General features: G+C 35.3%; 2 protein-coding genes across 2 annotated transcripts; one reads left to right on the top strand and one right to left on the bottom strand.

Moving 5' to 3' along the window:
* Positions 1-348: 348 nt before the first annotated feature.
* LOC122587660 (protein EARLY-RESPONSIVE TO DEHYDRATION 7, chloroplastic-like) lies at positions 349-4383 on the bottom strand. Its single transcript, XM_043759828.1, has 5 exons — positions 3509-4383; positions 1914-2080; positions 957-1041; positions 585-818; positions 349-462 (listed from the first exon to the last, which is right to left on the bottom strand). Exons 1-5 carry the CDS (start codon positions 4381-4383, stop codon positions 429-431), a joined length of 1395 nt encoding a protein of 464 aa, XP_043615763.1. The 3' UTR covers positions 349-428.
* A 4276-nt stretch (positions 4384-8659) lies between these two features.
* Positions 8660-15276, top strand: LOC122586469 (ribosomal RNA small subunit methyltransferase B). The gene is made up of 9 exons (XM_043758455.1): positions 8660-8810; positions 9077-9221; positions 13105-13195; positions 13609-13806; positions 13892-14139; positions 14224-14355; positions 14471-14538; positions 14647-14708; positions 14798-15276. The coding sequence occupies exons 1-9, from the start codon at positions 8689-8691 to the stop codon at positions 14929-14931; spliced, it is 1200 nt and encodes a 399-aa protein (XP_043614390.1). The 5' UTR covers positions 8660-8688; the 3' UTR covers positions 14932-15276.
* The last annotated feature ends 8 nt before the right edge of the window (positions 15277-15284 follow it).

Raw genomic sequence — 15284 nt, 5'->3', positions numbered from 1 at the left:
ATCAAAAGAAAGAATGAACCAGTGATACTCATTTCAACAAAGAAATAAAATGAACAATACATATCTGAAACCCTTCAGTATTCATAGAAAGGAAAACAAAACAGAGTGGATGACATGTTTCTATTGCGTAAGGTTGTTAGGTTTAACAATCTTGTGATCAAAACTGAAAGAAGCTCATGTATGCAACAAAGAACCACAAACCCCTCGACAAACTATAAATACTGAAGCAAAATCTGATAGCCGTGTATGACACGCACACGGCTAGTGCTAAAATCTTACAAAAAAATTGCCAACATCTAGAGTATTATTAATCTAAATGTTTTTCTAAACAATATTCTATGTATCTATCTATTTACAACTTAGTTTCATCTACAATGAATAAATATGAAAAGTGTACGTAATAGAAAAATGAACCTATCAGCTAGCAATTAGAGAATAGAGCAAAGAACGCACCTTCTACATCTGTTCCACAAATGAGATAAATTGTTAGACTTCAGATATGATATGAATGTGTACTCTTTTTAGTATATATTGATTTACAGTATTAAATATAAATTTGTGGCGAAATCCCAGAAAAAACGTACTTTGATTTTTTTGGCGATCTTTTAGATGCTTCTTTTGCTTGTATTTCTTTAAGAGCTTTATTTCTCATCTCTTCAGTTGCCTTGTGCAGACCAGATTTTGTGAGTGCAGAAGGTGCTATAATACTTCTCGGATTCACCGCTGTTCTAATTTTAAAAACTGTCCATGCTGCTCCTATAGCATGACCTGCTGCATCTAGGCCTTCATTTGTTGCCCTGGCTGTTTGTTCTCCATATCTAAAGACACAAATTGAATCGTCACATCTTTGATCAAAACATCCAGATAAGAATCAATAAAAACAGGAAAGTAGAATTACTAACTATCGTAACATTAAATCAATTTGACAATTTAATAATCAGAAAGTTTGGACATACTTGTGGGCTACCAGTTCAGTTGTGACAGTAGACGAAGTTGTCATCACGTTCTTTCCAGAAACTTCAAATGCTTCACAAACCTTGCCTGTGTGCATGATAAAACATGCATATCAAATTAGTTGAAGTTCAAATTTGGCAAAGCTTTGATATTCAAGCAGAACCAGAACACATATTTCACTCTGATCGAAGTATTATCACATAACCATTTGAAATCTACTTTCTTGTTCTATCATAAATTTCAAGAAAGAGAGAAAAAGATAGAGACTGGAACAACCAAATTAGAATGACAGGGGTTGATTGTAAATAATAATTGAATTTTTTGGAGGAATGATAGTTTACCCAACCCATTTGTGGAAATAGTCAGTCAACAGGGAAAATTGCAAAACTAGAATGACAGGGTTTAGGAAACCCGGTTCATGCCTAAAAACAGAAAGACCGGGCTCGGGAAACCCATGTTGTCAGCTGTGCGTTGGATTTGCAGGAGGTGGTGATCTGCAGTGGCTATATGCTCTTGAGCAGTCAATGCCCAGGTTTGTGAAACCCGGGCCTTCCATGTCATACACATGCACAGGGGGTGAACAACCAAACTTACGAAACCTGGATTTCCGTTTTGGGTATGGACCAGGTTTCCAAAGCCTTGTCAATGGGCATACTACTTCTACAAACCCACTTGCTGACCTACTACTACTAAAAAATGTTTGAACAAAACAACTATTTTTCCGAAAAGTGCAAATGATAGTAGGTTGTTAGGTCTGCATCTCTTTGCCTTCCAAAAAGAAATACAGACTAGAGCAAATTATATAATATCTAATTTGCTAACAGGCGAATCAAATGTATGCCATCTCCATGTGAAGCATATCAGATCAATGGTAAAAAAAAAAAAAATGCTATATAAATAACATTTCATTTAGGACTAGTCAGCACCAATGATCAAGTCTAATGTAACAGAACACTTACTAAATCCATCTATAGTGGCAAGTGCCATTTCTCCAGGCAAAAGTTTGAAGAACTTCTTGCCAAGTTTAGAGTTAGCAACAGAGCTTGAGAAGTATCCAGAAACCTTCAGAACACCAGAAAGAACCCCCCCTGCAACTTTTTCTGTCATCTTTGTCATCTTCTTGACCCTACAATAATCACCCATTTCATTAATCCTCCAAATATGCAAAAAAGACTCTTGAAGAATGCACTTTCACAACTAAAATAACTCAAACTGGCTTCTAACAAGATACATTACAAGGATACATTACAAAGATTCTTTCTTGGATTCTAAAAGATAAAAGATATCATGGCAACATTTATGCGTGTGCAATATACAAATCTATTACAAAACCACTGATAATTGTCAATCTTCATCGCTAGTGAAAATATCTAAAAGCCAATAATCAACATTGGAACAATGTAGTATGTGGCATAGTAGCATAGAGTGATGTTTTTGGAAATATGGTTGTTTCTCTCCACCCATTTGTGGAACTAGTCCGTCAATAAGAAGTTTGCAAAATTAAAGACTGGGCTTGGGAAACCGGTTTATGTGTTGTATTTGAAGGTTCTAGGTTTGCAGGAGGGTGTGGGTGGCGTGCAGACAGTGGCGGATCCACCTTAAAATGAGGGTGGTCCCATGCCCCTCCTCAAGTTTGCTTAATTGTTATAAATTTTTCGTAGTTTATATCAAATAGTTCTATGACTTCTATCCTATGTTTTCAGTTGGTATTTGTTATTGTTATAAAGGGTCTCAGCCCAAGATAAAAAAGAAAAGAATTCTAAGCCCACTTGCTAGTTGAAATATCTGGAAACGGTTCCCTCTTTTACTCTTTCATTTCTTGTAGTACTGTAGGTTAAAAACTTAAGATAGGTTGAATATAAAATAAATCACCAAAAGCCTTATATTTTATATTTTTATCAAAAGTTCTTATATAACGCTTTGCATTTTATAGGGATGTTTAAAGAGGTCTTTTGTTTTTATGATTCTAAATTTTTAAATAATTTAACAAATGGACTTTTGACTTTTATTTTGAGTTTTTTAAATAATATTGATATTGCTTTAAAACTAAAAAATAGTTTTAATCAACATTTAATTAACTAATGGGCAAATATTATTTAATTATGCATATACTATATGGACTATGAAGTATCATTGTATGACACGATATTTTAATTTTCTTTTTTTATTTTTTAAAATTCGTTAAAGTATACGTCGTTAATGATTGGTGCCCCTTGCGAAAAAATTGTCTGGATCCGCCACTGCGTGCAGAACTATGAAGGACCGTGGTGGTTGAGGTAGTGAATGCTTGGTCAGTCAATGCCCGGGCCCTCAACAAAACCTGAGCTTTTGGTTGGGCATGGACCAGGTTTCCAAAATTCAGTCATGCTACATCTACAAACCCACTTCTTGAGCTACTCCTAGCACAAAACCTTCCCAAAGAAACTACTTTCCTATTTTCCTTAAATAATCCACACAGGGCACAAAGATAGAAGCAACAGTGTGTCTAGATAATATCTATAGTATACGCTGTATACAATGTCGAGCGATATGCATATAAAATAAGCATATGTACCTTTTTATTCTCTTTAAAGTTTTAGGACTAACTTCCCTTTCACGACCACGACTCATTTTCGTCTTCAAAACCATCTCACCCCGGTTTAAGCCATCCACAGTAACATCACCACACCATAGAATCCCCTTAACAAGATGTCCTGAACCCACAGCAATCAATTTTGCAGCGGTCCCACTATAATCCTCAACATTTGGGGCCAATGTCGTCCAATAAGCACTACAACCCTGCTCCATCTTTTCCTTCATAGAACCCGACATCAACTCAAAAGGACTTATCCTTGCCGCCATTGTAACATCCAAAGCTCCTTTACTCTCATCCACTTTCTCCACCGAAAAACTAGTGTACTTCTCCAACAACTTATCCAAATCTCTCAACAACGTCTCTTGTCCTTTTGAAGCAATTGTTAACCCGTAATTCAACATATCATGATCCTCATCATCATCATCATCATGATCATCTTTTTCGTTCTCTTTTGGAGCACGTATTGAGAAAAAGTAATGGCAATTATCTAACTTAACACAAACCACGTCTCTAGCTAACGGCCATACAACCTCATCACCCACACGAGCAAGAATAGCGATCACGTTCTCACCTTGACGTAATTGCACCATCGAGTAATGACCCATTGCTAATTCCACACTACGATTTGTATCTATCAAATGCAGGATTGCCCCAGGAACAGTAATCATAGTTTCTTCATTAACTGATTCGTGTGACGGTGAATTTGCATGATCAGGAGAGTCGGGGAAGAGATTACCGGATACGTCATTCATTTCGACGTCTGGTTGATTTGGGTTTGATGACGAGGGTAATGGGGTTGGTTGTGGGTCGATTTTCTGGTACATTGGGTCGGAATTATGGTTTTCTGATGCCATAATTCTGGGTGATTTATATTTTAAAAAATTTATGATCAAATCATGATGTTTATAGGAAATTGAAGATCAGATCAAAGATATGTTAGGGTTTGTAAGAAAAACCGATGTGTAAATGCGCGCGAATGAAACAGTTTGCGTTTCCCCTGTTTTACCTTTTTCATGTTGCCCCTGGATGTTTTATAGAATGATAGTTTTGCCCCTTCCGTTTTTGTTGTTGATGTTTTAGACTCCGTCCCTCATAACAGATTAACAATATAGGTGATGATTCTTACATTACTTTCTTATTAGATGTCGCTACCAAAATCTGTTTTACGCATAAAAGAGATGGTGTATGATTCACCTCCCTAACAATATACGTAATGGGCCTTGTAGCAGCGCAATGTGCTAGTTTCTTTTGCTGTATAAGATGATTTTGGGTTGTCAACTTGTCATTGATAAACTATAACAACATTAGATTATAACTTTATAAAATGTAATCTAAATTGGAATGTCACGTTAGTGCATGGCCATCTCCGAAAATGCTTAAAAACATCATGCCCAAGGCAAAAAGAAGAAATAGGCCCCTAAAATTACACTCGATAAAATCACTGAGTATTACTAGCACGTTATCCGCGCAATACGGCGACGATGTGATGGTGACTGCGACTGTTGGTGGTAGATGAGACGTCGAGTGGTGTAGATAATTGATATAAAGGGTTAATAGAGATATTTTAAAAGATGAAGGATTGATAGTGTAATTTAATTATTAATGTTAAGGGAGTAGTATAGATGAAAATATTTTAAGGGGTGCTAAGTGAAAATATTACATATTTTTCAACATTTATAAAATTAAAATGTTATTTTCTTTAAATATAGTATAGAAGTATAGATAGTTTACATATAGCAAATAAATTATAGTCATCATTGTTAATAAAACATATAGCAAATAAAACGTTCACATACTGCCTATGCCAACATCCGGCAATGTGTTAGGGCGCGTTTGGTTCGCAGATTCTGCTACAATCTGATGGAATTTGAATTGAATTTCATTCCTAAGTGTGTTTGTTTGTTCAATGATGAAGAAATAACATTCCGTTGGAATGTAAGCATTCCCTCATTTGATGGAATCTCCATTCCATGGGGAAGGGGAAGGAATCTCATTCCTTCCGTCACTTAAATCTTCAAATATGAAAAACATTCCATCAAATTTCATTCCATCAGATTTCAATTCTTTTAACAGATTCCATTCATTCAAAATCATGTCGTGAACTAAACGCGCCCTTAGTGTCGCATGACGTTTTCATTGACAAATAACCTTTATGTATAGTTTTGTCATTCTTACCCTATATGTCAACAAACCTCATATTTCTTTAGGTGTGTAAGGTAAGAAAAACCCCCAAAATACCACATGATTCAATTTAGTCATTTCTTTTGATTAATGTTTTTTTATTTGATACGGAAAACAAACAATAATACTACCTTTTTTTTTGAAAAGTAAACTTCTATTAATAACTCACTCCGGTAAAGCACCGGCAGTATATATGTACAAATAATTACACAAGCTTGAAAAAACACCAATCGAACCAAGATAACCTATCATTTTTTGTTCTATTATGGAACCACAAGAACCCCATGGACCTGATATTGTGAATAATGTTTCTCTCGTTACTACTAGCGTTAGCAAACTTAATCTCACATCTAGCCTTACAAATGAACCAGCAGCTCGCCATGATGATGCCTTTGATAGCCAACTTTTCGATATCATTCTTCCTTTGCTGATCATGAAACACCAAAAGATCCTTTACGTCGAAGATGAAAAATGGGGATGTATTGCACCAGCCCTGAACAAATTAAATGCCAAAATTTGGCAGTCAACCTGCACTTGCAAAAGAGATGTTCTGTTGTCTCCATATCCTCCCCACAGAAAACGCACATCGGGTCCTCAACGAAACAATTGCGGGTTTGAAGAGCAACAGTGGTGGAATTCTATCCATTGCCGCCCCCTACATGAAGATATTACATTTCTTAGGTACCCATTTGCACCATTCGAACACGAACCTGCCACTATAATCTTGATTGCCCGAAATGAAATCTTTCACATTGCGTACAGTCAACATATTGTCCTTACTGCCTGACCACACCCATTTGTCCGATCTGGAGCCCAACACCACACCGTTCAGCATATTCTCAAGATTGGCCAGCTCACCCAACTCCTCCAATTTGGACGGATTTTTGGTCCATTCCCACACTCTGTTTGTATATCCCATGCGCATATTAATCCTATCAGCCACCCGAGCCTTTTTGTTATTCTCTAATTTAAAAAGATGAGGGAATTTCGTTTTGAGAGGCTCGTCACAAAGCCAATTATCGAACCAGAACTTAATGTCTTCGCCATTGCCCACGCTCCCTTTCAGCGGGCAGCTGATCCCTTTGCCATCAACCTTATCCGATTCAAAGCACTTAACAATGTTGTTCCATGTCCGGGTAGGTACTTGTTCACCGGAACTTGGTGCCAGCCTCTCTTTGTGTCATGTATAGCCCCGATCACTCTTCTCCATAAGCTGTTAGGCTCGTTTTTAAACCTCCACAGCCATTTAGAAAGTAATGCAAGTATCCCTTAATTTACTTTGGCCAAGACCACCCATATCCACCGGGGAAGCAACCCTATCCCATGCCACCCAATGTATTTTCCGACCCTCGACTGTGCTACCCCACAGAAACCTTCTTATACGAACCTCTAAACATTCAATAACCTTTACCGGAGCTTTAAATAGAGAAAATGAATATGTAGGTAAACTCTCTAAAACAGATTTAATAAGTGTTATTCTGCCAGCAATCGATAAACTTGAAGCTTTCCAACGAGACAATCTAGCCTCAAACAATAATACTACTTAATTCATACAAACAGAATTATTTTATAAATATTTTATTAAGAAAACACGTGATAAATATAAACCAACCAAACAGGTTCCTAAGTCTTAAATGAGGCACATGTCTGCTACCTATTAAATAAATGGATAGTATTTTAAATTTTAAAAATTTCGTATTTTTTATAATTATATTATTTAATGTTTATATTATATTTTTATTTATATATATATGACTATATAATCGTTTTTGATCCTATGGTGTAAGTTTATATTAGTGTTTGTTTTTTTAAATATTATATTTGATGTTTATGTTAAATGAATTTTATGTAAACTATAATTTGATTTCTTTTGAAAAACTAAAATTTATAGTCTATGTAACAAGAAAGAGTTATGGTCTGAAAGAATAAATATTAGATGTCACTTATGTAAGAGTTGTGTTGTCGTGTTGACACTCACAAACACTTATTTTTTCCTGTTTTCTAAGAATGTGTGGGAAGAAATAATAAAAGACACCATCTCCAAAGAGATATCTATAGATTGGATGAATATTATTAATGAAATGGCTATAAATTGTCCAAGCAATGCCGTTAAGAATGTAATAGGAACGTTAATAATAAGTGTCACTGTTAACCTGATTTGGCAAGAGATGAATAATAGATTGTTTAGGGGGGAAAAATAAATGAAAAAGCAATAATAAGATGTATAAGTGATGGAAAAATGATCTGTACTGTAAACTTTACCTAAGCTTAGTTACTGCCACATTAAAAAAAGTTACAGATTAAACTTTTGAATTTGATAAAATACATAACCTCTCCTGAATTTGACATAAACCCTCTTGCTTTACCTAAGATAGGTACTACATGCTTTACCTAACCTTTTCTCATAAGTGAGTCACTTTTGGGCTTGAAAGTTAAAAATATTACCAAAGTTGTGGAAGGTTATAAGCAATGAGAAATTCAGCCTTGTAGAAATTGTGAAGAAAAGATGATTTTGGACTGGGTAGGTAGTGCTTGGCAAAAGGAATAACAATCTATTTGTATTCAGTAGAATATATTTTATTTTATTCAAAATGGGATAACGGCGCAACTTGTTGCTTACTTACCCATTATTCATATGTAACTTGATTTTTACGTATTTACAAACATATAAATAAAATATAAACAAATATATAATTCACCTTTTAAGAGAAAATTTTATTTTTTATTTTATGGTTCATTGCACGATTATAATTCTAGTTTTATTAGTTTAGAGGAGAGTCCACTAAAAAAAATATGATAGAACGAAGTGATCAAACTTGCAAAAACTAAATCGAGACAAGGACCAGATTCAGAAAATGCGTAAACCAAGAGACCACATTTGTAAATAAGTCTAAATTCCTCTTCTGTTTTATTTTTCTTTTTCTTTCATCAAAGGTAGGTTATTGGAAACAGACCATGAGAAATTAGGGCCTAATCTCATGGAAGCAAACTCAAAGCAGCTACCACTGCCGGATGCATTCCTTCAGTTTCTAAAAGAGAACGAAATCGACCCATCTATTTATTATACCTCCAATTCTCATTTTACCCCTCGTTATGTTAGGTATCTCTCTTCCTCCTATTATTTTTTTCATTATTTTCTCTGCTGTTCTGTTCATTAGTAATTCACTACCATATGAAACTTTTATAATTCTAATAAATAAATAATAGTAGTAGAATCTCGATCTTAAAAACCTAGAAATAAACAATAGTTAAAATAAACCTAATTCCTTTTCTAGACTAACATACTCCCCCAAAGGCCCAAACTTTTTTTTTTTTTGGTTCTCTCTTTTTACATTCTTATGTATATGATTTGTGAAATATATGAAGATTAAAGCCTGGATGTGAGGATCAACTCGAGGCAATTGAAGCCGAAATTAAATGTAAGCTCGAGAAAGTTGAATGGCTGCCGGGTTTTTATTCGTTACCACCAGACATTCAGATTGCTAGCTCAAAGGCATACCAGGAAGGAAAGGTAATATTACCACCCGAATTGAACAAGTTCATAAATACTTTTGGTTCTATGTAGCTTGTAACGTTGTCGAGATAATTTGAACGGAAGTTTGACATCTCCAAAATGGGCCTCAAACTACAAACTTAATGGATTTTTCGTTAACTTACACATGTAACGTTAACGGTTTGTAGCTTCTTTACATCAAATGAACATTTTGAAAGTTTTTTTAATACAAGAAAAATTTGGCCAAAATCCATTACATTCGCATGCCTTAAGCCCTAACATTTTTATATGCTACATTTCTATAGGGACTTAATCGGTTGTTAAAACTTAAAAGTAAGTTTATTGACATTCTTATTTATTTGTAAATATAAAATTTAAGTATGTTACTATAACTTTTCCATCTGTAACAAGATTTTGAAAGAGCTAATTTGCTTGATTGTATTGAGAATCATCGTCTCATGCTATATATATCCAACACTGATAGAGTGGAAATCACAGAAGAAGGAATTCCGAGAGGAAGAAGAAGTTTATCAATTCAATATCTGATTGTATTCTTGACATATGTATTTATATATATTGTATAATGCTCCAACCAACGTAACAAATCATCTAACTTGTCACTTTCCGTCCCTCTAGTATCATTTATTACACTAATAGCTAGATTATATTTTGATATGTAACAATACTTCCCTCTTAAGCAATTTTTGCCCTCAAAAATTGGAATCTGGAAAGGACCAGTTGAGAGTAATTCTTCATGTTCCCCACTTGCTATTGTCACCAAAAGGACTATGATACATATTATAATCTGATCATGAATTGCATTAGAAGCCCAATATTTCTCAACATGATCAGTAAATAGCGCTCCAAACAATGGGGTAAGGTAGCCTGCCTCAATCCAATTTGATGAATATTTTTGAGGCTGTATCACTGTCTTGATCGAATTTAACTTGCATTTGAGCAACACATTAGCATTCATTCCATGAAATGCTAGCTTTTCAAGGCTTGCGGTTGCAGTTATGAAGAAACAAGCCGTCCAACTTCTAGTTTTAAAACTGTCAGCAGTTCCATCCTCTTCTTTAATCACAACTTTTAACCTGTCAGCCGTTCCATCATCTTTTCTAATCACAATCTCTATATTATTGATATCCCTATCAATCTGCGAACTGAGTTCTTTGGCAGCTTCCATGTTTTGAAAAGTTTGTAAGGATCCCTTCTGTTTTGCATCTTCATCATGCAAATGGTTATCAAGAAGTCTGGAAGAACTTACTACATTTCTATTTCTACCATCCAAAACTAACCGTGGTCCTCTAGTTTCCTTGGATAGGACACCTATTTTTCCAGAATCATCCATATCATCCATGAGCTCCATTCGATGTTTCTTGTAACATTTTATTCTTTCCCTCAAGAGTGCGCCATTTGTTTCCACTGGAAACTCAACCTGTCTTCGATTTAGATCTTCTTGATTGACTGGCCACACTATCTCATCCAAACTTGTAACATCCAGTTCCCCAAATCTATTAGTCTGCACATCTTTATTTATATAAGCGTTCATAAAGTATCCCCTTGATTGATAATCACCCTGTACCGTTCTCCCAAATTTTGACGATTGGTGATAGACTTTCTTTGGAGGAGGTCCATTATTAGAATAATATGAAATAGCAAGTAATTCTTCTCGCGTTGACAGTCTAGTAACAGCCTTTAGATTAGCAACTAAAACCTGCTCAGCTATGTCTCCATTCCCACCCCTCCTGAACAAAACCTTCATGATACCAAATCTGGTAGCATTCTTCCCGACATATGACACATTTGTACGTCAGATGATTATAAAGTTGAAGTTGTAAATACCTTATGTCACTCATTCTCTTATAATGACAATGCACCAGGCGATGACAGATTCCACAACAAGCTATGGGTGTTGCTTCCAATTTCCCGAAAACCATAAAACCAACAGGACCATACTTTTTCCTAACACAACCTTTTACATCCTGATCAACACCATTACTCTCCATTGCTGCATTCATATTAGCAACAAATTCATTCTCAATATGCATATCCTCTTTATTACTAATCAGTCTATGTTCTTCATGATCTTTCCCATCTTCTTTATCAACACAATGACCACCAATATCCTCAAGAAAACTACTTTCACTGCCAACCTTCTCCTTCAAATCATTACTACCAAAGTACCAATAGGTCCATACAACACAACAGAACTTGACACTACATGCATCTCCTTATTGACCCTCACAAAACACCTCCAACCTGGTTTCCATCAGAATGAATCCTTAGAAGACTGATCAAACTCTATATTACTAAACACAAACATCCTTTTCATCCTGTCACTTTTACTCAACAATCCAAAACTTGTAACAGAAACAACAACATCAAGCCTGACTTCCTCTATGCTCTTGAGAATTTTTAATTCATTGACAATTCCCAGAGTAATTACTACACCATCTAAACAATGAAGCCATCCCGGTTTCCAACCAAAATTGTGAATAACCACTCCCATACCTAATACTCCCTTCTTCAAAGATTTTTGTCCCCAAAATCGCATACATACAACACACTATCTCTGAAGATGTGGAAATCTATAACCACACCATGACTTAATCCTCCAATTTCAGCTGTAATATATCCAGAAACAACATTACTACTAGCATCCATTTCAACAAGCACATTATGATCCATCATACTAGTAACACCATTTTTATACTCATTAATCGCTAGCATCACACTGTTTTACGCAGGAATTTCACTTAAAAGAGTCTCACAAATAGATATATCATTATATTGAGCCTCAATTTCAGTCCTAATATCATCATGAACTCTTTCAGGAATTTCATCAAACATCTTGTAGGCATTAATCCCATTTTCACGTTCCCTTTCAGTTTTATTAAAACCAACCACTACATCTTGAACAAGATCCTCACCCATTTTGGGAATTTCACCATTCTTAAAAAACCCATTGTCTTTCATTATCTCATCAAGTCTTATTCGAAAATCAAATTCCAATTCTTTTTTGTAAAACGAGGATGTAGGATCAAATGGTGAAAATGAATCTCGTAAACCATTAGCATCTATCTTCATAGCAAGAGAAATCACATCTTCAATCCTATTGCAACTATATTGATGCCAATCAACAAATGTATCCCTAATTTCAGGTTCTAATCCACAGATAAAGAGATATACACCATATAAATCACTAAATTCCTCAGAAATCTGAACTCGTTTGAACCAATCTTGAAAAACAATGCAGTAGTCAAAAATTGTACCTATTTGTCTGATGGATTCTATCTCCTCTATCATTGTTCTTGAAGAATCAGTATTGCCAGAACATTGATCTGAATTCTAGACTATTAAGCGAAATCTTGAAATCTGATTTTTGTTGCCCTAATTGCAGATTCCAAACCCACAAAACTACAGAAGTTTTTTTTTTTTTTTTTTTTTTTGAATAGGACACCGGAGAACAAAGAGTTCACTGGAGATAATCTCACGAAAAAGAAGGCGAACAAGAGTTCCAATTGCTACTGATTTTAAGGAGAAAGGGAATCAAGTAGTCGCCGGAATCTTAATCAGAAACCTAATCGGAGTCGGAACCGAAAGCATGCCGGAGGATCGGTGGCTCTGATACCAATTGATAGAGTGGAAATCACAGAAGAAGGAATTCAGAGAGGAAGAAGTTTATCAATTCAATATCTGATTGTATTCATGACATATGTATCTATATATATTGTATAATGCTCCAAACCTCCAACCAACGTAACAAATCATCTAACGTGTCACTTTCTGTCCATCTAGTATCATTTATTACACTAATAGCTAGATTATATTTTGATATGTAACAAACACCATTTTGTAATGTTGGCCATTTGTAATTTATATTTTGTTTCGTAATCAGATGTATGGAATTGATGCAGCATCTGGAGCCGCTGTTTCAGCTCTTAATATATCACCTGGTGATCATGTTCTTGATCTTTGTGCTGCTCCAGGTAAAATATGTGATTTTTTAAAGGTTATGAGTTGTATTTCCATTTTCATTAGTTAATTGCTGCGTAGTTTTTGAGGTGGGAAAATGGGTCGATCGGGCAGCTTGGGTAATAGATCAAATGGATAAAATTTGTGCAGGTTGGGAAATCCACCCCTAGCACTCTCTTTCCCAAGTTTTATCTTTCTGTAAATGATTTAGAAAGTTGTATGCATTAAAAGCAACTGTGTTTTTGACACATCTAACCCATTTCTTTTAAAGCTTTATATTATTATTATTATTTTAGTTAAATGTATATTATTTGGCCTGACTTGTTGGCTGGTAGAAACAAAACACAACTGAAGTGACCCGTTATAAGTAAATGGATTGTGTTTGCTACCTCTGCATAATTCATTTGTCCCTTATATCTGTATGCAGGTGCTAAACTTTGTATGGTATTAGAAATCCTTGGAAACTCGGGTTCTGTAACTGGTGTTGATGTGGCCAGACATCGGTTAGCTGCTTGTAGAAATTTGATCCAGAAATATTCACTTGGAGATCACTGTCGTCTATTCGTCGCTGATGGAGTTTCATTTTCTCTAATCCCTATCCGGGTTCATTCTGAGTTTACATCTTGTAATACTTCTTGCTCATATATTTTTGCATTTTTCGAGTCTACATGTGGTATGTATTTCTGGGTTTAAAGTTACATTAATTGTAGTGGACAACAGGGAATTTGATATGGATGGAGATGATGTTTTATACAAGGAGTGGACATCTAGGAGGCCATGGAAGGAAAGGAAAAAGGCAGTTAAAGAACGAGAAAAGGGCTCTATGCAATTGATTCAACACAATCAAGATCCGGAGATGATATATTATGGTCGGCATTCCGGGGTTGTTGGTTTGAGTAAATCTAAATTGTTTCAAATTGTTTCTAGCCACGATATATCAAGAAATGGTTATGATAAGGTAGGACCTTTCTGTGTCATATTATTTTTTTTACCTTTTGCTGTTCAATCGAGCTAAGGTTCTTTTTGAAACTTAAAAATTCAGGTACTTGTGGATGCAGAGTGCACACATGATGGTTCAATCAAACACATACAGAAGTTTGACAACTGGGGATGGTCAACTCTAGAGCGGCGTGTCTTGGATGCAGATAGAACCGATGATTTGACTGTTCTTCAGGTAAAACTGATTATCATAATATACTCGTTCCTTTTGATATAAAATTTATCCCATCTTACAGAAGACTCAAGTTTCACATCTTTAATCCCATGTTTGAGCAATTGGCTTGATGCAGTTTGGGCTTTTAACGAATGGTTTCAAATTATTAAAAGTGGGAGGCTACCTTGTTTACAGCACTTGCAGGTAGGTCATGCTACCACTTACACTCTGAGTTTCTAATTATCGGTACCTTACATTTTATTGACCAAATGTTGACTATCTAATATCCTTTGTAATGCTCTTATGAAATAGTTTAACTTCTGCTCAGAATGAGGACGTGGTTGAGAAATTTCTTTCACTGAATGTATCTGCTGGTAATATGGCCTTTTCTCACCCCCATCCTGTTCGTTATTGATTATATTTTTGCTTAGAATGGAAATGAGCTTTTATCTGCTATATGCAGAGTTGGTTGAAATAGACGGGTCCAAATCTTGGCCTTGCAAGAGTGGGCGGATACCAAAGACTTTGCGTTTTGATCCACTGACTTCTAGAACTAGTGGCCTTTTTGTGGCCAAGTTCACAAAACTCGCAATGTAAGTAAAGTTTTTCAGTGTTCATGAATCAGATGCACATGAAAGAGGATTATGGAGGCGGTACCACAAGCTCAATATGTTTGCAAGCTGCACCTGTTAACGACTTAACGCTTGAGGAAAGCGTCTGCTTCTCATCAAACATTGCAGAAGTAACGTGAATTTAGGAAAATATGTACGAATTTTTAGTTTTGGTATAAATGTAGCTTTTTTGTAGTTCAAAGAGTTCTGCTTACAAATCGCAAGCACAATGATTGGTCAAATTTAGAAAAATGTACAATTGAAGGCTACAGTTTTTGCCGCTACAAGTTTTAATTATCACAAATTTTAATACTATTATTTGATTTGATTTCGGCAAAA

This window comes from Erigeron canadensis, chromosome 2 (genome assembly GCF_010389155.1).
Source record: "Erigeron canadensis isolate Cc75 chromosome 2, C_canadensis_v1, whole genome shotgun sequence".
NCBI classification, from domain to species: Eukaryota; Viridiplantae; Streptophyta; class Magnoliopsida; order Asterales; family Asteraceae; genus Erigeron; species Erigeron canadensis.
The sequence above is the reverse complement of the archived record's forward strand: the minus strand, read 5'-3'. Positions and strand labels throughout refer to the sequence as shown.

Bases quoted from the DNA above. Each gene is read 5' to 3' on its own strand.
- LOC122587660 (XM_043759828.1), bottom strand. From the start codon at position 4,383: ATGGCATCAGAAAACCATAATTCCGACCCAATGTACCAGAAAATCGAC. The intron at 1,042-1,913 runs GTAAGTGTTCTG...TCATGCACACAG, and splicing joins TGCCACTATAGATGGATTTA to GCAAGGTTTGTGAAGCATTT. The intron at 463-584 runs GTACGTTTTTTC...TTTGTGGAACAG, and splicing joins AGATCGCCAAAAAAATCAAA to ATGTAGAAGGTGCGTTCTTT.
- LOC122586469 (XM_043758455.1), top strand. From the start codon at position 8,689: ATGGAAGCAAACTCAAAGCAGCTACCACTGCCGGATGCATTCCTTCAG. The intron at 14,356-14,470 runs GTAAAACTGATT...GGCTTGATGCAG, and splicing joins ATGATTTGACTGTTCTTCAG to TTTGGGCTTTTAACGAATGG. The intron at 14,539-14,646 runs GTAGGTCATGCT...CTTATGAAATAG, and splicing joins CTTGTTTACAGCACTTGCAG to TTTAACTTCTGCTCAGAATG.